The following is a 21,532-nucleotide window of genomic DNA, read 5'->3' as shown; positions in this document are numbered from 1 at the left end:
ATTTCGCACATCTATATTATTAATATTTTACTGAAAACAATTTATGAGACCGACCAATGAAAGGAGTTCATCGTGTGATGAGCATCGATTATATCGTTATTGACGAATCTTCTGATTCATTCCATCATAACTGTACATGATTTGTTTGCATCGAGACCAGAATCACTTCCAATGCTTTCTTCTGAGATAAGTTTAACTTATTTAATTTCCTTTTTCTTTAAATATTATATGATTCCTCTATGCCTCTTGCAATGATCAGTTCGTTGAACGAAAAATGTATTTTTAATTAGTTATCGTATAGTATACATGAATCCCCATGAGTCCCAAATCCCTTTGAACAGACAAGAGAAAGGCCACAAAATAGAAGAAATTAGGCTGCATTAGAGGTCGTCGATACTTTTAGATCGGGATAAAAGATCGAAAATTGTACTCTCGGATCAATTATTTTAACGCATGTAGGTGGCCCATCTGGTACAGATACCAATGTATCAACTTTACTGACTGCATTGTTTATATTGATGCGTTGGATTTTTCTTCGTGCCCAATCAGTGAGGTACAAATAATTTGAAAATATGTCCATTGATATAACTTGATAACTTATAGACAAAGATCTATACAAAGTGATACGATTGGTTCCATCATATCCGACCGAGTTCAACGTACCTCCATAACCATCAATCCAATAGACTTTGGTGTTTTTAGTGTCAATGGCTAAGCCAACTGGATACCAAATGTTTCCAGCTATTTTTTCGGTTCTAGGTTCACCACTTATATCGATTCGCTCGATGTACCTATCACCAAATGAAAACCATCTTCTTGACTTGGCACGAATATTCATCCAAAAGATGCAACGTTTGTTCACATCGATAGTCATAGGTCCAGGCGCATCATAATCAAGATCAAAAGTACGGTAAAGTTTAGGTTGCTGTTCAATCGGAATAAGAAAATAATCAAATTAACTCCTCATTACAATAATTAAAACATACATCCATCTCATAATACAATCTTTTTGATCTGATTTCAAAGTCATCGCTCCAGATTGCAGCTTGGTTCACCCAATCATAAACAAATCCACGAATTTTATGTGTCCCATTAATATAATCTTTATGGCCAAGGATTCTAATATTACCAGTTAAAACACCTTAAAAAAATAGTGGTCTTAACTCAACAGTAAATTCAATTTTCTTTTATCAAGTTAAAGGTTGCTTACTTTGAACAAATGTTCCCCAAAATATCTTGTTTTCACTCTCATCTAGCCAAATAAAAAGATCGTCGAAATTATCGTAATCAAAAGCACTTATTCCACTCAAATCAAATTGAAGTGACTTGTTTAAATGTATTTTTGAACGATCCTCTGGTAAACTAGTCTCATACAAGGCATTCAATGTGGAAAATACGATCAAAGGTACTTTTCCTTCTTGATGTCTACATACTTTATTCATAACATGCCATTCAGCACACCGAGGTAGACTTGGGTCATGTTCGTATGACCGAGGACATTCGCCTTTCTCACAATACAACGGACGATCCATTATTGAAACGATATTTGGACAGGGAAGCTCATCTGATCCGTCACCACAATCATTGATTCCATCACAAACGAAATCGTTTTTCAAGATATTTACACACAACCTTTTCGAGGGGCACTTAAACTCATTGGGATGACAAGTCAAAGTTTGCCATTCATCCGTTTCTGATGGCCAGAAAGGTACCCAATCCCAAAAAGCATGGGAATAATTGACACATGAAATAACGATCAAAAATGTTAATAAAAAATGATTTAAGGTGACACATGATGAATAACGTTTCCATGATGTGTTTTGTCCTTTCATGGTGATTGATGACATTAGACACTAAATTAAATATCGATTTGTCGTTGACAAGCTTCAGATTTTACATTTTAAGCTCATTTTTATCACCAAATGAATAAGATTGTATTAAAAGAGTTTTCAAGACATAATCTGCAACTATTCGGGATAAATGCTTCGATGTGAGTGTTTATCAACTTTGATTGGCAAGCAAAATTACTTTAATCAGTTTGTTCGGATCCCTCAATTATCTAATGACTATAATATGGAAACTAATGTCAGCATTTTGTATTCCTCCTTCAGATAGTCCTTCGTTTATCTATCGTCTATCTTATCGTCGATCTATGTTTTTTTTTCATTCAACGGAAGGTTCTACATGTGATTTCATTTTTATTTTGTGTATAAAATCAATGATATACACAATGATTAAAAAACTTTGTTCCTCTGTTCATAGATGACACTAGCTCTTCATACAAAACCTTGACTCTCGGTTTTTTCAGTTCAATCAAAAACAAACCAGTCATTAATTAATAACCTTAAACTTTGATTCAATTTTTGAGTTAAACTCATTTATTTTTAAATATGTTTTAAATTTCAACGTTGTCAAGTCAACGACTCCTTTCTAGCTGTTAATGTACAGTAAAAGTAAATTTAAATTGTGGTTTAGTTTAAATATAATAATACTTTATTGCTTATTAAAATATGTTTTGTGTAAAATTTCAAAAAACATGACAAAAGTTAGTCAAAAAGAGGTAAATTTCTTATTCTAATGGTTAAAGGATTACAGTGAAAATAACATCGGTTAACTGGTTTTACGATTTTGGTCCAATGTGTTCCTTGAGAAGGTGGGAGATGAATAAAGTTGATTATTCATAATGAAAAAAGTCCGGTTAATGGTGACCACTGAGGAGGAATCAAAATATAAATGAAGTTAAAAACAAAGCTCGAGATCTAACATTAGCTAAGAAATTTGGATTAACTGTTTACATAACTTACCAAGTTTGGGTTACTTCTGGTTGATATTCATAAGCTACAATTTCTTGATGGTGGTGATGATGAGGTGGTGGTGGAACCTGAACTGGAACTGGAACTTGGACAGGCACAGGCATAGGAACAGGCACACGAATTGGAATAGGAATTGGAACTGGAGACTGAACTGCAACCCGAAATTGATGAGCAACAAAAGGTTGAGGCTGCATTGGGACAGTGTTGACTGCATGATCATGGTGACCCTGATGGTGCATCATTTCATCCTCTTTACCAAGCATCATCATTATCTTTTCTTTGGAGATTCTGTCCGGTGAAGAGTCGAGAAACAGCAGCATAAGTACTTGGCACAATAGGAATCAAGAAATTTACTCACGGAATTGGAATTGGAACTGGAATTGGAAGCATCTTCTTCCTTGGTTTCAAGATTAAAGCCAAAGCTGCTAGTTTTTGCATTTTCATCATCTTACGACGAGAAAGTGACTCCGATGGTGATGGAAGGGTCAGAAGAATGACCACAATGGCTGATAAACAGATGAAAATTGTTGCCTTCATCTAAAATGGGAAAAAGGCCAAACAAAAACACAATTAGTATCACAATTAAAATGAATCAGTATTGGAAATTACATTGAAAATCCGAATCTCTAATGGACAAGTTGAAGTTGAACACAAAAACTAGAGGTAATTGGACGTTAATCACAGCTGTCGATACTTTGGTTTATCACTTTAAGATCAGTCAACTCTCAATGATTTTCATTTCTCTAATGATTTAACTCGACAGCCAAGTGACCATTTTATATCAATCTTGGACAACTTTACTATCGCTGATTAATTAACCAGAAAGCAGCCTTTATTAAAATTAGTCTTGGATTGACTGATTTGGTTGGAAACACAAAACCACTTTCACTTAATTTAAACTCATTTGAATGTCCAAAAAAGAAGAAGATTTTGCTATAGTTTTTTCCGGATTCTGATGGCATTAAAGTTCCATTAAGTGTGAATCAATAAAATCAATTAGACATTCTAATCAATTGGATGGATTTGATTTGAAACATCTTTCTACTGATATATTGAGCCTTATATTAGAAGCTGATGAGTAAATGAAACCATTTTAACCAGATTCAATGATTCAGGTCATTCTGCCAACTCAACTAACTTCATGCTAATTAAATGGTATTACCTGATTATCAATGACTGTGAGTTTAATTGATTACCAGTTTAATTGTGAAATGTCAATACAAGTCATTTATGTTTTCCTTGTTTCACATTATTTTAGACTCACAATTTGCATAATACGTCGCCATTTCAACAGTTAATCGATCCTGATCAGCTCAACTCAACTGTGGTCGATCCAGTCGTACATTACTTCTGGTTTTAAGGATATTATCGCAAATGCAGCACATTGTTCATCTAAATCTAACCATCTAACAGAGCATTCCCCATCATATGGGAATCTTATGGAAAATCTTGTGAAAAAAATGATTGAAAATATGGCAGATAATTTTATTGAGAAAAGTCTCTTAGCAAAGTGATGATGAATGATTTGATTGATGTGGATGTGTTACATTTGGTGGGCAATATGGTGAAAAAAGCTGGTCCCCTTGACTATTAACATGGCTGGTTGTAAGTAATCTGTTGCCTTTACTAAAATAACATTCAAACCAGAAGTAATGTACAATTTGATCGACAATTAAGTTGAGCGGACCATGATCGATTAACTGTTGAAATGGCAAAGTATTATGCAAATTGTGAATCTAAAATAATGTGAAACAAGGAAAAAAGCTGGTCAAGCTTGAACATTATGACATAAAAGGTTTATTTGATAAAACATAATCTTATAATATTTACAACATGAAAACAGAGATCAATAATCAATCGATTGAGAGTCAACATTAAACTGCCAGAATGGACGAGTTGATTGGTGAAAAAATGCAAGTAAAATGGGTGAAAATCATTCCCTAAATGAATTGGAATCCACAATTATCTTGGTAATAATCTAAATTATGGCTGACTCGCTAATTGTAAGACAAAGAAATGGGGTAAAAATGGTTGAAAAAAACAGTGAAAATAAAGGAGCGTTTGGTTCTGATGTGTAATGAATCTGTCCTTGATTGAAAATATTGTTAAAACGAGTTAATTGGTTTATTGATTACTTGTTTTACGTTTACAGTCATTATTGTTTAAAGTAATGGTTACAATGGGACGTTTAGCTGGCTAACACTGGTTAACACGTACCATGAATGTTCAAGGTAATATAAATGTATCAGGTCAGATAAACAGAGTATCTATTCAGATATTGATTGTGTGCCCTTGAATTATCAACAAAAACAACACTTGGTAAACAGGGTGAGCTAAAAATCTGGTTGAACAGCGATTATTATATTAAGTCGGTGAAAAAAAATATATATTTATAAAAGTGTATAAAGATAAAGGAGCTTCAAAGAGATTTAACCCAATGAGTAAGAAACAGATAGGAGGAGAAAGAAATTACGAGACCATTTTTAAAGACCTTTTTTACCAACCAACAATCATCATCATCTTTGCTATCATCATCATGCTTTTACGTAATGTCTGATTCATGTTTGAACTGAACAAAGTAGATGGAATATGCTCAAACTCTGTTCCCTCTGTCTTCTTTCCTCTCTTGGTGATTGATACTATTAACTTAAGGCTCCTAATCTACTTCTTGCTGCTTCAACGTTCTGTTCAATCCTTTCTCCCTTTTTTTTCATTTCATTTTTCTTCTTCCCTTTTCTTTTGCCTCAATTTAATTTATCTGATTATACCATAACTGACGTCAGAACATCAATCAGATTCCACCAGCTAATAATAATGATGATAACTACCGAGTAACTTTTGGTATCTTCACAAAGGTAAGAAAGTATTTTCATCTCCTTTGTGTATATTTACTCTTTCTTTTTTTCCCTCCTTTCATTGAAAACATTTCTTTTGTTTGCTTGTCTACGACTGTCTTTTTCTCAGTTCAATATCAAGTGTATACCAGTTACTATCTTTATAATTGTCAACTCAATTGATAATCATTGTCATGCTTGTTAATTTTGATAATGTTTTCTGTTTCATTGTCAATTATTTGCTTATATGTTCAATTTTGATCTAAAATTATCCAGTTTCTGCTTTTTAAGTGATGTGATCATGTTTATTGCTTGCTCTTCCCTTGAGGTCAATTCTGCGACTTTTTTACTTCGTAGTGTCACCATACTATTAGTATTTCCTTAATTTACTTGCTGTCACCGCAACTAGATTGCTATTAAGCGTTATTATAATTTCAACCGTTCTAATGAAGATTCCTTTTTCTTTCCAATTTGATCTTTTGTGCCATCAATCTATCCATTGGATTAACAAAGATGCAAATTGAAACAGAGCCGTGCCACCAGCAAACCAAATCTTCAGTCATGATGGACAATGCTGTACCTAGCTCATCGAATGGTGAACAAATCTTGCCAGACTTTGGTGGCTTCTTGGACACTGGGAGAACAGGCCGACGAAATGCAATCCCTGACATTCATGTGGACTCGTCTGCAAATGTTTCCACAGCTGATCTACCTTTAGACTTCGAGAAGCTGACTTGTTCAAATAGTTAATTGTTATCAAGTGGATTTCATCATCTTAATTTAAGACATAACTCGCATTTTCAAAGTCAAACTCATTACTGAACCTTTTATACTTGTTCACATGCATAGAGAGAGAGGTAATGGTTTAATTTGACTCACTCTTGGTAAAGGACTATTCTCTTGGATAATCTCCAACTAACATGTTCCGATTTTAATTCAGATTGGATGTTTCAATGAATTTCATTGCTTATCTTCACTTTTGCACTCTCATGGGAATGTCTACTAAATGTCAACTAGAGGAAACAAGCAACGACGATGCAAAATACTCCGGAAAATCATGTCATTTTTAACCGTTCCTCTTTAGTTGAAGCACAGGATCTGATCCAATCATTTTGTAATCATCATTCGATGGCTATAGTTATTGTTTTTATCACCTTCCATCAAACCCATAAAATCACCAAAACATTGTCTGTTTATTTTTGATGGCAGGAAATCCTGCTTTTGTTTTCTTCGCTTTTTTGTGTTGTTAATTTACAAAATTGTAGAGAAAGCTTTTTGCTACATGAAACGGAATTTTTTGGACAAAATGAATTTAATGGATACAAAAATTTTTAATAAAACAAGAAAAGTTTTGACAAAATACGTTGATATAAACATTGTTATTAAAAAATATACAGTAGTCCCTCCATTTTTTGCCAAAGCTGGTCGAGAAAAATGTGTCTTTACTACCTGGATTCTTTGGAATTGAGCATTTTAATTTTTCTATTGTTAATTTAATCTTTATAACCACTCTAGTGTTTTATTAACAAATTTTGACTGTTTATGTTAAAATATCAGCTATTCCAACTTTTTTCAAAAAAATCGAGTGACAACTATTCTTAAAAAATTCAATCTGTGATAGGATGCCATTGGCATTGATCAGAATCAAAAATGTAACTCAGATCGGAAGGTTGGCGATTTTTCAAAATAAGCTCATTTTTATCGTTTAAAATTAACTGGTGAGTGGAATTTTCTTCCTCCTCGCTTATCTCAGCTCCACCAAATGTTAATGAAGCACGAGCAAATGCTATGTTAGGATAATTGTCGCTATCGCTAGGCATTGAATCAATGAAAACTTCACAACCATTCAAACTCGAGATGTTGGCTTCTGAATAAAAGTTTTCACTTTCTTCGGCATCTTCATCGTCATTATCGATTTGATAATCATATCCAATTGATTCAACAGCTCGCAATAAATCGTCCCTAGACATATCAACAAAATACGAATCACCAAATTGATCGAAGTACCTTGAAAGGCTTTCACGAGTTTCAGAAGTCATGACGATGTAATCATGATAAGATGGGCTGATAAATAATTGATGTTCCAGCACATTCATCAACCAATCTAGCCTCAAGATATCATAGTTTCCAAATTTAATCAAATTTTTGACTCGCAAGTCTTCAACGGAATGAGCTATTAAACAATAACATTCTTTGGTTGGGTTTGCAGATATTTTACCTCCATATTGGACAATTAGCTTTTCAGCTGAGATTTTCGGTAATTCACTTGATCCATTCAGAACACACATTTCTCTTCCCTGTAAGATATCTTTGCACATTTCAACTGAATCTAAATTGGCCAAGATAAAATGAGAGGCAAATTTTCTGTCACTAACAGGTTTTCGCCTTTTTTTAACAGGTTCATCATCATCATCTGATAGATCGCCAATTTGACGAGTAAATAAATTGCCTTGTTCTTGTAGTTGAGACAGCTCTTCGGTTGTCATGCAGTCACTGTATTTTTTATCATACCGTATGCAAACAACCCTTGGAAATCTTAGAGTGGTTCCAACAGCAAAATCATCGCTTTCCATGAATTCTGATGCTTTTACTTGAAGAATGAAAGAGTTTTTGGGTTCAACATAAAATTCTGGTTTGGCTTTTCCAAGTTCTAGGAATGAAGGAGGGTCTGAAGGGTTAAATTTAACCCAGTGTGGTTCCAACTTTTCTAAGAGAGTTTTGAGTTCGCTATCGGAGTAACCACTGCCAACTTTACCAAATGAACGAAATCGGCGACCATCGATACAATCATCTTCTTTAACAGCAACAGCCAACATAAAACGTGATATTATTCCAGCTCTGCGTCCATCACCATAATAACCACCTACAATCAAGAGATCTAAATCATCCATCAAACCCTCAATGTAATCCGGCTTCAATTTGAACCATCCACTATTCCTTCGGATGTTGGGCTTATAAATGGAATCCCAGAATTTGACAATAATTCCTTCATCTCGTTTGTCAATAGCATCATTCAAACAGCGGATAGTATCATATTTATCATTCCCATCTTGTTTATCAGCATGCATCAACCAATTTTCTTTCGTCTGCAGGTATTCGGAAAGAATTTGAGATCGTTCTTTTAAAGGTTTTGACGTTAGCTGCTGTCCATTGCAAACAAGTATGTCAAACACAAAATAGACTGGGTGGAAAGCTTCTAAATCACCATCGGTTAACTTTTTTATGTCAAATTTGAGTTGGCTTTTGGTAATCAGACTGTTACTCGACACATTAAATCCTAGCATCTCTCCATCAATTATACAGTCAGATATCTTGTTGAAACAGGGATCTATGAATGGAGTAAACGACTTGTTGAAAGATTCAGAGAAATCGAACCCGTTGCGAGAAAAATATTTAAAAACATCGCCTTGTTTATGTAACACGATTCGCTCTCCATCATATTTCTTTTCAATGCAAAATGGTTTCCCAGAGGTGATAGAGTTGATCTTTTTGATTTCTATTCTTTCAGACAACATCGGGACAAATGGCTTGAAGACAGTTAAAGAGACTACAAATCCACGAATACGATCATCAGCCAGTTTCACGCAAACTTCAGCTAAATCTTGATTACAATCATAAAAAGAGCGGGCATCTGGGTGGAATGTGTTTAAAATGACAGTCTCAGATAGACGGAAATTAAGAGATTTTAAAATGATTCGAATCAGCCACTTGTTTTCCAGGGGACCAAGATTAAGAATCAAATGCTCCAAGTTTGAATTTATCCCAGATTGGTTTCCATCTTGATAGGAAAGAGCAATGCGAGTTAGGCAGTCATTGACATCTTTGATTGATAGATCACTGTTCTGAGATCGGCCTTTGCTAGCTAAGATTTTCATGATTATGCTTGATAAGTCAGATTGAACTTTTGCATGTTTTGGAAGCTTGTAATACGAGATCATTTCTCCTTCTTTACTTTTCTTGTTGATGCCAAGAATCCTGAGATATTGGTTGACCAAACTGAATTCCTTTAACCCAAAAGCAGGACGTGATCGATCCAGAGCCGGACATAGCAACTGGAGACAAGGGAAAAAACTGGTTTCCGGATTAGTCGCATTATATCCTGGGTGCGATTTCCAACTCAAAATATAATCGGCAAGCAAACAGACTTTGTCTTTCCTCTTGGCCTTTAAAATGGACTCACACAGATCAGAAAATTCAGCGAAAGACTTATTTCTATCGACAGACATGACTAAAAACACATATAAACAAATGATGCAACTAAAGATGATGAAACTAAAACAAAGCTTACATGATCAAAGAGTGAAGAGTAAAACTGTTTGGCTTTATGTACAAAAGTAGACAAACAGAGTTCTAACTCTTCTGTGGTTTCTAATAGCTATTGAACTATACGCTGGACTTTGAGCTATTAAACGCAACTAATATTAGCTTCAAGTTAACATCTTCATCTGGCAGTCCATTCTAAATTTAGATAATTATTAATTAACAAGTTGCCACTTAATTGATTTGTTTTTGTTTTTCAATCTCTGTATAGGATTCAAATAACCGTAGCAAAATTGATACTTGTGCCATCTTGTAACAGAATCATGTTGTTCTCTCAAATTCTTCTCAATGATGTTTTTGTTTTAATTTATCTTTTGCTTCGTTAATTTATTGTCTTGTTTTGCATCCTTACATCATTATTGCCCTCTAATTGTTATTAGTTGATTATTTCCTCGTTGTGATCTCTAGCGGGCATTTAGGGTAAGTAAAATGAATCTAGTATTTGTTTATTTTGGCAACAACGTTCTGACAACCAGTTCAACATAGCTGCTCATTTTCAATGTTACTCTCTCCATTAAAGCCTTTTATTTTAAATTTTTGATTTTCTTTTAACGTAAATCCTGCCACACTACCAACAATTTAAATAATTTTTTCCATTTCCATTCCTCCCTTAGATTTTTACTGGTTATTACTATGTCGACTTCTCCTACTACAAATATCTCTGAAGAGGAAGAAGAGTGGATTGTGGAAAAGATTTTAGACAAAAGATCCTGCAAAGGACAATTTGAATATCTGTTGCAATGGAAGGATAACGTGACCTCATGGGAACTGGCTGATAGCTTATCATGCCAGGATCTAATTGATGAATTTGAGGAGCAACAACGTCAATTAGCTGTAAAACGTCAAGAAAGTGTTGAGACCAAATCTAGTTCCAAGAAAAAGAAACGGCGAAACTCTACTTCTGAGCCCTTGAATGGATTTGATAGAGGATTGGAACCCAAAAAGATTCTCGGTGCTACTCATAAAAATGGAGAAATCATGTTTCTCATGAAATGGTAAGTCACTGTTATACATTTTAAGAGCATATTGTATGAAAGATGCACATTACCTCAAGAGGAAATGGTCGAGATAAAAATGAAGATAAAGATATAAATCACAAATATCTTCAGTTAAATTATCTGAATCTTGGCCATTTTCATCTTTATCAAGTTGTTCGATTATTATTTAGGTAAGGTAAATGCTGCATCACCCTTTATTTAATATTTTTGCCATTAGTACTTTTCTCCATACTATCGCTCATGTTTTGTGTTCCTTTTTTTCATAAACTTACGTTAATTATCTCCAAAACATCAATTACTTAGGCGGAACACTGATGAATACGAATTGGTGCCCTCAAGTATCGCTAATATTAAGTGTCCACAACTCGTGATCCAGTTTTACCAGGATCATTCAGTCTGGAGTGATGCTAAAAATCCTGATAGTCCAACTGCATCATAAAATAAGATAATTTACATGCAATCGTCAACCCATTCCCAAATGTTATCTCATGTTCATCTTTTAATATTTTCGCAATAAACTAAGTTTCAGAGTTCATTGTATCGATCTTTTTTATTGAATCAAAACCAAGTCAAAACATTTGATCCATCAATGGCATAAAAGCAATTTCCGCTGACTTTAAGAGATTTTGAAAAATTTTAGTTTTTTTTGCGAATATTCTGGACTAAGCTTTGTCTTCTTTCTCAAAAGAATTATTACAACCACTTGGCTGAACTAGTTTTCTTCTGGAAGGCCATGATTTCCAATAAGCGGGAAATGTTACTTGTTAGAAAATTGCTTACTTTTGGAGTTTATCCTGTTAGCAACGGGGTGTTAAAGTAGCATTGCTTGCTTATTTGAAAGCATAGTCTTGCTGGTTCAAAAAATGACTGGTAGTCAAGACAATTTCAGGCACCTTCTCGAGAAAAATAGGCAAAGACTCAGAAAATCTTCATTTGTTTCAATTTCAAACAGTAAAGGAATAATCTTCACTATTTTACATCAACTAAATATTTGTAATAACCGCCATGACTTTTTATTTACTTCTTCCCACTTTTATCCCAAATGTTTACAAGTTTACAATGTTGAAGTAAACACACTTTTCCTTATTTGCAAAATACTATTAATAGTTTGTTTCCAAAATCAAGTTACAAAGTTAATTAATTGTTAATTGTTAATTTCTAATGAAAATGTCTGAAAATCAAAAACCAGGAATAGGACAAGTGCCAACTACGAATTTATTTCGTATCACAAACTTTGAGCTTTTCGCCAAACCGGTATGTATTTAATCAATCTCGCACATTTTTATAAATAACATGAAACAAATTTTTATTTCGATTGCAGAATAAATACGTGATGATAGCTGGATCATTAGCCATGGCAACATCTGTAGGTTACTTAATTTATATGAATTCAAAAGGAAGCAAAACAGAGCCTCAGCCGGAAGAAATAATACAAGAGCCAGTGCCCGTGAAATCTAAATGGGATTAATCATGTCTGCGACTTCATTCACCATTCAGGAATACTTTTTAAATGCTTCAATAAGCCATTAGTCACTCAATATTTGCGATCACAACTGTTTAAATTAACGATATTAAAGATTAAAACGAAGCGTTCTTGGAAATGTTTGATTACTTCAACACGTTGCTCACAAATCCAAATAGTAATTCAAGTAGCAAATTTGGATAGAATACAAATCTAACTGAAATGGTAGATAAGATCATATTTTAATCAGAAAGTTTTCTTTTTCCAAATGAATCCTAATATTTTAATAAGTTATTTGTGTTTGAAAATACTATTAGCAATCATATCCGCCATTGAAATGAGAGAACTGTATAAGAGATGTAGCAAATCCAAATGCTATTTAATACCAGATTGAAAGGAATAATAAATTGCCCAGTTGAACCTTCGGTGGTCCGAGGTGCGGGCTTCAAACCCGTAGCTGATTAGCGTCAGAGTGGTTCAATTCCACCTACTGGGCGATCTCTTTACACACTCACAATAATTAAATGTTTGTCTCTAAGACTTTTTAAAATTCTGTTTTCAGTTTTTTTTCAATAAGCCGAAGCCGTCTAGATCCATCTCGGTTGAAACTCATCAATTCACTGTTTACATGTTTAGCTACAAACTGTATCAGTTCATGTAGACTTTTCCCTCCTCTGTATTTAATCCTCTCTTTGGTTTTACTCGGAATCAGATAGACGGTTGGAAATTGTTTAACTTCAAACTGTGAAGGTATCGTATTAACAGAGCCGTCTAATGTAACCAATTCAAGAGTGGATTCACCAGATAGCTCATGAGCCAGTTCGTTCCAATACAATTCAAATTCCGATGAATATCTACATTTAGGATCAGTGAATCGTATCAAAACATCTTTTGAGTTACCAGATACAAATTTATGAAATGTGTTGCCAGTTATTTCTCTGGTTAATGGTGAGATTTCAAGTCCTTGTTTTATCGATGCATCAAAACTGTCAACAATAGGAGCTATCAAATTAGATGTAAAGTGTTGAATGAATTGAGCTAAAGCTTTTTCACTGAATTCATCTCTCATAACAAACATGGATCCAAACTCATCGTAAGCCATGAAAACAGGTGGATCCTTTCCTCTGGGTACTTTGATCCCATACTTTTTCAGCTTGTTTTTGAAAACGATTGAATTTGCAATTCCAAAATAGATATTGGAATGCCTTCGAGAGGCCAAAACTATCTGATTACGCCAGGCATGAGAAAACGATGGTTGCTGTATAAAGTTATGGTCATAGTATACGATTATTTTTGGTGGTCTAACATCTTCCAATGTGTTATCCTTTGTAGCCCAACCAATGGTACCAAAAGCCTTTCTGTGTATCCATTGACCAATATCTTCGTTGCTATTTATTGGATACAACACGATTGGCTCTTCTAGTGGTGTCATTAACCATGATGGTCGTTTAAGAATGATCAATGGATATTTCCAATGGCGTCCTGATTTTCCTCCTAGTTCAGTCAGTTCCCAGTCATTGCCTTCAGCTGTGTCTTTGATGATATGAAAAAATTTTACACCAGAAAGAAATGGTTTCTTGGTAACTTTTAAAGATGCTTCATGATATAACTCGACCAATTCATCTTTATTATCAGCAAAAATGGCCACAACTGTAACCTCATCGATCATTTTAACAGCATTATTGAGGTCACTGTAAGACCAAAATCTAGTTGATATCAATCGACTATGTTTTCTTATCCATTGTGTTATTGTTTCAGCGTCTCGCGATTGATGGAAGATAGCATCTATTGCTCCGTATCTGGAATATTGGCGTTAAAAAGCATCAGAATTAGTTATTAACCTAAAATTTTCTGGTTCGATTTAATTATTCAATTACTTTGAGCAATGATTGTAAATATTTACCTGATGAGGACTAAAGTAGGATCAAAGGCAACATTAAAATCTAAACAGACTTCATTAATAGATTCAGACGAGCAATCAAATCTGACAATCGGTAACGGAGGGTCCTTATAGTCGTCCAAATTATCAACAACCTGGATTAATTCATATTTAATCAATCTCCAGGATTCAAAAGAAGCCGTGAAGGCGACAAAAACAACATCAAAATGGTTTAAAATATCTTTGAAGCTTGATAAAGAGGAATTGGATAGATCAAGCAATCGGTTGGCTGATATTGCTTTATTACCATATGTAAGCTGACCAGCTTTAGTTGGATAATTAAAGCCAAAAATTATGAAAATTTCCAACAAAAACAAGTTGCCTTTCATTGACTTATAACCTGCTTGGGCAAAAAACAACAGAAAAAAATGCAGAGTAAAACCTAGCAGCTAAACAACATTATTGCTCTGAGGATACTTCAAGTTTTATAATTTGTTATAAGATTTTATAATAAATTATTTACAAGTTACCAGCTACAATAGCTAAATAGTAGATTTATTTTAATGTTTCTATTACTTTGATAGTTTCGCTGATCTCAACTGATCTCACATGATTAACAATAGGCGGTGAGGGAGTTTATGTTTGATAAAGATTGCAGTTCCTATGCAATAAAACACAAAAAGCCTTTTGATATTTAAGATATCACCTTTCAAGATAACAAATCTGTGAAACAGATTGAAACACTGAATATTTGTTAATGTTATTATTGTGAATATCAATGCATGAAGCTCAAATGTTTGTATCCTTCTTTAATTACCATCAGTTCATTTGACCATCTTTGTTTACTAGACAAACTTTACTGTTTAAGTAATTATGAATTTTGATCCATTTCCATCGAATCAATCATCTGTTGATTTCATTGAACAACAAGTTTCATCAAGTGAAAATAATGATTTGTTGAGGACACTTGTTCCTAGTGCAGATACCATAAAACATTACTTATGTGATTCTGATGAACAAACGGTTTACCAAAGTGCAAACACTAATTATCCAATTACACTAACAGAGCTTGTTAATTTATCAACCACAATTGGGCCTACATATTATAGTTCAAATTATGATGATTCCAGTTTCCAGGCAAACAGTTTCAACTTAAATCAAGATTCGCCTGAATATAATAACGTTTCCTCAACAAAATCATATTCACAAAATGTTCAACCTTACTATCAATCAAACATCAATGATATAAGCAACAATTCATTAACTACTTACTCTAATAACCAATACAGGTCTACATTAACACTAAATACAGATAACTCGTCTGTCTTTGAACCTTGGAACCCGAATGTTGCTCAGCAAATATTGACTGTTTATTTTTCTTCATTAAGTTTAAAGTCAGAGTTTCTATCCAATCAAGTGAATTTAGATTGTTTTGAACACTTATTCATGAACGAAGCAACTTCTGCTTTTCAGGGACATAAAAGATTCAGATTAACGTTGGATTTATCGTTTACTAATTTCAATATTGATCCAAATCAACTACTTTCAATATGCAATAGAATCAAAGGTTTCAGAAAACTTGAAACATGTGATAAAATAATCCTTTTATCCAGCACATACTTTGATGTTTTCATGATGAAAGGAATAATTAATTATGATCAAACAATTGATGGTTGGCAAGTAAGTAACAAGTCTTTCATTGCTTCAACCATTTCTAACATTTTTTATCAATTTTGTTCCACTTTCATTCAGTATCCAGAATATGGGTTCAGATATAGTCGACGAGATATGTTTGCACTCAATCAAACTGCACATGATAGTATGGCACAAATAATTGAAACCTTTCCAGATCAATGGAGAAATGATCTCAAAGTGATAGCACTAATTTATTTAATAATCATTTTCAATCCTGATTTACCTGATTTGAGGCATCCTGAGATTGTCAAGTAACCTTTTTTCAATGCATTCAAGTCTATTTTGTTAAATTCAACTTTCATTTTATCTTTTACAGACACGAGCAATTTACTTATATTTATTTACTTGGACGGTATTTAAGGACTGTATGTAGATCCGACTGTGAAGCTGCCAACAACCAGTTCAGATTGCTGGCTAAAATTGAACAGGTGAAATCGGCGAGAAAAGAGTTGATGAATAATTATGAACCACAAATTAAACCCTTTTTAATGCACAGCATTTCAAATGTCATTGCTTTGCATGGATGATGTTTACAACGATAAATAGCAATATTGTATCTTCCTTTTGTATTTAATTGTTTACTATAATAAATTTATTTTGACTACAAACCTTGAACCAAAAGTCGCAAATATTGAACATTTTAACATAATCTCTGCCTGTGAAAGTCTCAATTAGCGTCTAATTTCAATTCTAATATCAATTCATCAGTGAATCACCAAGAAAATAAACAACAACGAATCTCAACTTGAGATATTTTTGAAACTGTTGTGATTATTGTCTGAATTTCAGACGATAGATGACAGTAATATGAGTTGAATTGATTGGTTATTTGTTAGGAGCAGAGTCTCCCTCTTGAGTTTGTTTTTGCTCAGCTGTTGGATTTTTAAATTGTTTTGTTTTCATTCATCCGTTTTCACCCGTTTTCATCCTTTCACCTTGTCCTCCATTTTTATTTACCATTGTGACCATTGTTCACCTTCAATTTTATAAATGTCAAATAATCCACCAATGGACCAATTTGCTTACAACAATCAAGGCAACTTTGTGCCAGCTGAGTTGAATCAAAACCTGGCTGCACAATATCAACAAAACTTTTTAACCGGAGGACCTCCAACTCTTGTTGTTACACCAAGTAACATTCCTCTCTATCCTGGATATCAGAATATTGGAAACAATCAAACCAATGGGAATGGAGCCCAGACTTCGAAATACAATCAGTTGCTCGCTGTAATCGAGGAGATGAGCAAAGATGTTCGACCAATTTACGCTGGATCTAAAACATCAACTGACCATTTTAAACGAGGCATTATGCATGCTCGAGTTTTAATTAGAGAATGTATTCTAGAACTCGAAAGGAGTCATAGTAAAAATTAATTGACGATCTTTTTTCGTATTTTATACTTTGACGACATCTTTTAATGTGAAAAAATAGGTAACTTTGGTTACGAAAAAAAACAATCGTCAATTAACAATCATTCAATCATGGAAATTCTCAGTACCAATCAATTTACTGACTTATTGTCATCAAATTTTTTTTTGAAAAATGTACGATTCTCAAAATAAATTAAAATTGATGTAATTTTTCTCACAATATCTATGGAAATCTTATTTCTCGATTTTTAGCCAATCGGTCTTTTGTTTAAAAAAATATGCTTTGTTTATGCATTGTAAATGCAAGTGTTAATATATTTAAATTAGTAATACAAATTATGGATATTTGTAGATATTTAACATTCAATCAATCAGATTCTGATTCTTCTTCGGCTGTTTTTAACCATTCAATGAATTTTAACATGATTGCATGAGATCGCAGGCTTTTCTGTTCGATCACGTATTGATCTATCTCGGAAACTGGAGAATAAAGAATTTCCATTCTTTGATGCCAACGAATTATGGTGTCTTCGTCCAGCACACTATCGTCATAAAGGTAACTTATAAAATGTACTAGAATAGGTATGGATGAAGATTGATTCATGACAGATACAGTAAACTCTTCCATGGCTTTAAGACAGTCTATTTTGCCCTGATCATCTCTTATGTAATTGACGTACAAGGGTGATAGATGTTTGACCATCTCCTTAATTTTTCCAGCTGTAGCTTTACCTTCTTGATTAGCTAATTTGGAAACAGCATCAATTATAGCTCGGCTCACCAAAAAAGCAACATCCTTGTATTGAATATTGTATGCATGTCTGAATCAAAAAAGAAACAATTTAGAAAAGTCGCCAAATTTTCAATGTGGAATAGCACTTACTTTGAAGCATTAATCTCTACAATTAAATTTTCGCACGCGATTTTGCATTCAATTCCTCGTATTAAACTATCAACCACTTCGGCATAGTACCCTGAAAAAAGAAAGAATTGAGACACTTCTTCAAAATTTTTTATGGAAAACTAACTTTTTTGATCATCTCCATCATCTCCATCGCCAAACTTATAATCGTACTCGTATTCATCGTCACTTTGCTCATTTTCAGAGCTTGAAGCTGATGATATTCCTTGCTCTGATTCATCTGGAGGTAAACCCCAAATTTCAGGTGAAAATGAGCCACCATCAGACTCCTCTTGACCATCTTCCCTTCCATCATCGATCCATACAAAACCTTTTGCACTTTCTCCAAGATTTTTAGCATCAATCTGCTGAAGGACTTCAAGAATGCCTGGGTCGTCTTCATCCCGATGTTTTGAATCGATATAAGAGATTTCTTTAATATTTACGTTGGGTCCTAGGATTACATTATCAGCAATCAAACAGCCATTATTTATATTTGTCGACGCTTTAATAATAACGTTTTTCCCAATTATTGAAGTTTTTATGGTACAATTATCCTCGATTATAACATTGTCCCAAATATACGCTCCTTCTATTCTGACATTATTTCCGATTTTTACATTGGATCCTAAGACAGAGTAATGAATTTCGACATTTGCTCCAATTTCGGTTTTGTCTCCAATGGCAATATTTCTTGAAAGTATTGAACCTCTAAAAATGAAATAACTCGTTAGCTTAGGAACGTAAACGGTCTGTCTTCTTAAAGAAACTTAATTAAGTACGAATACATACGCTGTGATATTTGAGATTCCTTCTTTATAAATATGATTTCTTAAATACGCATAATTCATTAAAAGATCAGGAACATTTGGATAAGTCCATCGCTGAAGGATATCTCGAGATATAGCATCATATGCTATTGGACTTACAGCTCTGGCTGCATAATAAGGCGAATCCAATATTTTGGCATAAATTGTATTTCCTAAAATCTAGATTAATAGAAGCAAGTATTAGCAAAATTAGATAGTTTTAAAAATAGATGCTTGTGCAGCACTTACTTCTTCTTGACCCATGATTCCCTTGATAAAATCATCTCTTGTTTGGTAATCAAAATTATCAGCAAACAGGGATAAAACAGAAAGAGAGCAAATCGAAATATGAGTGTCCTGGAGATCGAAATGCACTTCCACATCCTTGTTATTTTGAAAAAGTAGCTACGGGATTCAAAATTTGAACAAAAACATTATAGAAACCAGACAATAACTACTTAAAACTCATTGATGAACACTGAGAGGACAATCAAGAGCTAACAGGAGTCAATCCCTTGATACTTACTAAGTCTAAATCTATTTTCTTGAGATGAATTTTTTCATAACAAAGTAATCTCTTGTCTGAAGCTTGCAAAACAGCAATAGATTCATCATCCTTCCTTCTAGTTCGATGAAGAGGAGATGACAGTCGAAATAGATGAGCCATTACACATAATTTGTCTTTCAATCGTAATGCTCTGAAAAATAGACGATGAAATAACATTAGTCGTAAGCAACATACTCATTGGAATAAACTTACTTGAAATCATCAAGATATTGTTTGAATGGTAAATTACAGACGGTGTCACCATAAATGAGCACAAAATCATTTCTTATAACAGCTTTTGAAAAAAGATCTCTCAAAATTTCTCCCAGAGAAAAGTAATGATCTGAAGAGTAGACAAAAATGTTGAAATCTTCGTTACACTGAGGTGTCCAATGTTTATTGACATAAGACCGGATTAAATCAGCATGTGTGGAAGCGAAAATATAAACTTCCTGGATGCCTGAGACTCGAAGGCTATCAAGAGCATATTCAATAACAGGTCGGTTGATTAATGGGACCAAACAGGAAGGATAGTGTTCACCTATGGGACCGAAATAATTATGGAAGGAATCACAAATTAAGACACTTTGATAAACTGTATTCTCTTTTGAAACCATTCTGATAAATTAAATGAGATGATAAAGTTAAAATTTCGAGTAACAGGTAAATAACAATTAATAGGAAAATTATGTCCAGAATAAACAAGCCTAATTTAATTGGAGTAAGTTTAAGAAATTGTTGTGTTTCATAAATATTATCGATACGAGCAATAGTATTGATATTTCACTGAGCCATCGATACTTTGCCCGATAGTATTGATATTATTCTTGACGCTCGAAAAACACAAGTTTTTCTCGTTTTATGATCTTAGGCCGTGTGAAGAACTTTTGTCCAAACCAATAAAGATCGCAGTATTTCAGGACAATTGCCTTCAAATTACATGTTGAGCTGATATGCACTGTGATTTGAAGCATTCACAGTCTGATGTCTTCGAGAAGAAAATCTTTTGAGAAATGAACAAAGTCAGTTTAAAATTTAGTAAGCGATCTTAAATAAAAATAGTCCAAGCTGCACCTATTCCGTTTCATCTCAAAAACGGTTCCAATTACAAATCTAATTTTAACTTTTCTGACAATTTGTGAGATGTTTTTGTTGTTTTGCCTTTTTGTATTTACCTAAAATTAAACAATACTATTCAATATTTTACCTTATTCGTTATTCAAGTCAATCGCCACTTGTGCGACTCATGTATTTTGTTTGTTTCCTTGTTTAGATTATGATCGCAATTTCAATTCATAGCTATAGCCATGAATTGATAAGCTAAAATTTATCAATTCATGGAAATCAATATCATTGATCAGTTTAGGTTTTTGTTTCTCCACATTCCCACTTAATCCACCAAATCCATCAAATTGTCTACCACTTTTCTGATATGGTCAATATTAACAGTCATTAAGAGTTCAGTTAGGGTAATTTGGTAGATTTAAATGGTTAACTAAATGATTAAATATTGGGTGAAAAGTCAGTGCCACAATTTTATGGGTTCACATGTTTTATTCAATAGTCGCCACCATGGGTTTTACTGGAAGCACACCATTCTCCGCCACCATCTCATTCACTTCAACTATTCACACTCTTGTGAAGAAAATAATTGATGATTGTTGAGAAAATCTACAATAGATGATCATTATTATCATAATTGGTACTCATGTGTGTTGCCTTTAATTAAAAAAAGAAAGACTAGAACAATTGAATCTAGACATCTTCATTCAATGGTTCAATGACAAATTAGATTACCTGAGAATTATGATGATTACTATTTGATGACTTTGACTGATTTGATTGATAGGATAGGAATTATTTGAAAAATGAACTGAATAGATACTTGAATTAATGAATTGCT

General features: G+C 33.6%; 10 protein-coding genes and 1 non-coding gene across 15 annotated transcripts; 6 read left to right on the top strand and 5 right to left on the bottom strand.

Moving 5' to 3' along the window:
* Window positions 1-263: 263 nt before the first annotated feature.
* Window positions 264-1,985, bottom strand: LOC149094328 (low-density lipoprotein receptor-related protein 6-like). Its single transcript, XM_089266513.1, has 3 exons — window positions 1,211-1,985; window positions 987-1,141; window positions 264-925 (listed from the first exon to the last, which is right to left on the bottom strand). The coding sequence occupies exons 1-3, from the start codon at window positions 1,845-1,847 to the stop codon at window positions 371-373; spliced, it is 1,347 nt and encodes a 448-aa protein (XP_089122639.1). The 5' UTR covers window positions 1,848-1,985; the 3' UTR covers window positions 264-370.
* A 485-nt stretch (window positions 1,986-2,470) lies between these two features.
* On the bottom strand, window positions 2,471-3,552 carry LOC107368223 (uncharacterized). Its single transcript, XM_089266517.1, has 2 exons — window positions 2,805-3,552; window positions 2,471-2,711 (listed from the first exon to the last, which is right to left on the bottom strand). The coding sequence occupies exons 1-2, from the start codon at window positions 3,131-3,133 to the stop codon at window positions 2,699-2,701; spliced, it is 342 nt and encodes a 113-aa protein (XP_089122643.1). The 5' UTR covers window positions 3,134-3,552; the 3' UTR covers window positions 2,471-2,698.
* Window positions 3,553-3,849: 297 nt separating this feature from the next.
* On the top strand, window positions 3,850-7,007 carry LOC112539522 (uncharacterized). Of its 5 annotated transcripts, XR_016198066.1 has the most exons (5): window positions 3,850-3,991; window positions 4,657-4,783; window positions 5,597-5,668; window positions 6,161-6,504; window positions 6,588-7,007. XR_016198066.1 is itself a non-coding variant. In XM_089266514.1 (4 exons), exons 2-4 carry the CDS (start codon window positions 4,736-4,738, stop codon window positions 6,395-6,397), a joined length of 357 nt encoding a protein of 118 aa, XP_089122640.1. In that variant the 5' UTR covers window positions 3,850-3,991; window positions 4,657-4,735; the 3' UTR covers window positions 6,398-7,007. The 5 variants fall into 5 exon arrangements, 4 of the variants coding, with proteins under 4 accessions (XP_089122640.1, XP_089122642.1, XP_025017883.1 ...); XM_089266514.1 differs by having other exon boundaries at window positions 6,161-7,007; XM_089266516.1 differs by lacking the exon at window positions 4,657-4,783 and having other exon boundaries at window positions 3,893-3,991; window positions 6,161-7,007.
* Window positions 6,941-10,180, bottom strand: DNAlig4 (DNA ligase 4). The gene has a single exon (XM_015935990.2). The coding sequence runs from the start codon at window positions 9,871-9,873 to the stop codon at window positions 7,255-7,257; it is 2,619 nt and encodes an 872-aa protein (XP_015791476.2). The 5' UTR covers window positions 9,874-10,180; the 3' UTR covers window positions 6,941-7,254.
* A 69-nt stretch (window positions 10,181-10,249) lies between these two features.
* LOC107368222 (chromobox protein homolog 5) lies at window positions 10,250-11,500 on the top strand. Its single transcript, XM_015936005.3, has 3 exons — window positions 10,250-10,387; window positions 10,582-10,962; window positions 11,269-11,500. Exons 2-3 carry the CDS (start codon window positions 10,601-10,603, stop codon window positions 11,402-11,404), a joined length of 498 nt encoding a protein of 165 aa, XP_015791491.2. The 5' UTR covers window positions 10,250-10,387; window positions 10,582-10,600; the 3' UTR covers window positions 11,405-11,500.
* Window positions 11,501-12,023: 523 nt separating this feature from the next.
* Window positions 12,024-12,558, top strand: LOC149094327 (small integral membrane protein 8). Its single transcript, XM_089266518.1, has 2 exons — window positions 12,024-12,219; window positions 12,287-12,558. Exons 1-2 carry the CDS (start codon window positions 12,127-12,129, stop codon window positions 12,431-12,433), a joined length of 240 nt encoding a protein of 79 aa, XP_089122644.1. The 5' UTR covers window positions 12,024-12,126; the 3' UTR covers window positions 12,434-12,558.
* Window positions 12,559-12,681: 123 nt separating this feature from the next.
* On the bottom strand, window positions 12,682-16,712 carry LOC107368346 (protein disulfide-isomerase A3-like). Its single transcript, XM_025162112.2, has 3 exons — window positions 16,611-16,712; window positions 14,331-14,706; window positions 12,682-14,226 (listed from the first exon to the last, which is right to left on the bottom strand). The coding sequence occupies exons 2-3, from the start codon at window positions 14,693-14,695 to the stop codon at window positions 12,972-12,974; spliced, it is 1,620 nt and encodes a 539-aa protein (XP_025017880.2). The 5' UTR covers window positions 14,696-14,706; window positions 16,611-16,712; the 3' UTR covers window positions 12,682-12,971.
* Window positions 12,837-12,924, top strand: TRNASTOP-UCA (transfer RNA opal suppressor (anticodon UCA)). Its single transcript has one exon. It is a non-coding gene; the product is annotated as a tRNA-Sec (tRNA).
* On the top strand, window positions 15,019-16,609 carry LOC107368347 (uncharacterized). Its single transcript, XM_015936162.3, has 3 exons — window positions 15,019-15,986; window positions 16,059-16,252; window positions 16,318-16,609. The coding sequence occupies exons 1-3, from the start codon at window positions 15,180-15,182 to the stop codon at window positions 16,526-16,528; spliced, it is 1,212 nt and encodes a 403-aa protein (XP_015791648.2). The 5' UTR covers window positions 15,019-15,179; the 3' UTR covers window positions 16,529-16,609.
* Window positions 16,713-16,991: 279 nt separating the features above from the next.
* LOC112539532 (cyclin-dependent kinase 2-associated protein 1) lies at window positions 16,992-17,375 on the top strand. The gene has a single exon (XM_025162140.2). It carries the CDS (start codon window positions 16,992-16,994, stop codon window positions 17,373-17,375), a length of 384 nt encoding a protein of 127 aa, XP_025017908.1.
* A 202-nt stretch (window positions 17,376-17,577) lies between these two features.
* Window positions 17,578-20,350, bottom strand: LOC107368345 (translation initiation factor eIF2B subunit epsilon). Its single transcript, XM_015936160.3, has 7 exons — window positions 19,843-20,350; window positions 19,609-19,780; window positions 19,332-19,487; window positions 19,066-19,262; window positions 18,401-18,984; window positions 18,256-18,346; window positions 17,578-18,193 (listed from the first exon to the last, which is right to left on the bottom strand). Exons 1-7 carry the CDS (start codon window positions 20,244-20,246, stop codon window positions 17,740-17,742), a joined length of 2,058 nt encoding a protein of 685 aa, XP_015791646.2. The 5' UTR covers window positions 20,247-20,350; the 3' UTR covers window positions 17,578-17,739.
* Window positions 20,351-21,532: the final 1,182 nt, after the last annotated feature.

Source organism: Tetranychus urticae, chromosome 1, assembly GCF_039701765.1.
Source record: "Tetranychus urticae isolate SD_2017Ah chromosome 1, NJAU_TeUrti_SD_1.0, whole genome shotgun sequence".
Lineage (NCBI taxonomy): Eukaryota > Metazoa > Arthropoda > Arachnida > Trombidiformes > Tetranychidae > Tetranychus > Tetranychus urticae.
The sequence above is the reverse complement of the archived record's forward strand: the minus strand, read 5'-3'. Positions and strand labels throughout refer to the sequence as shown.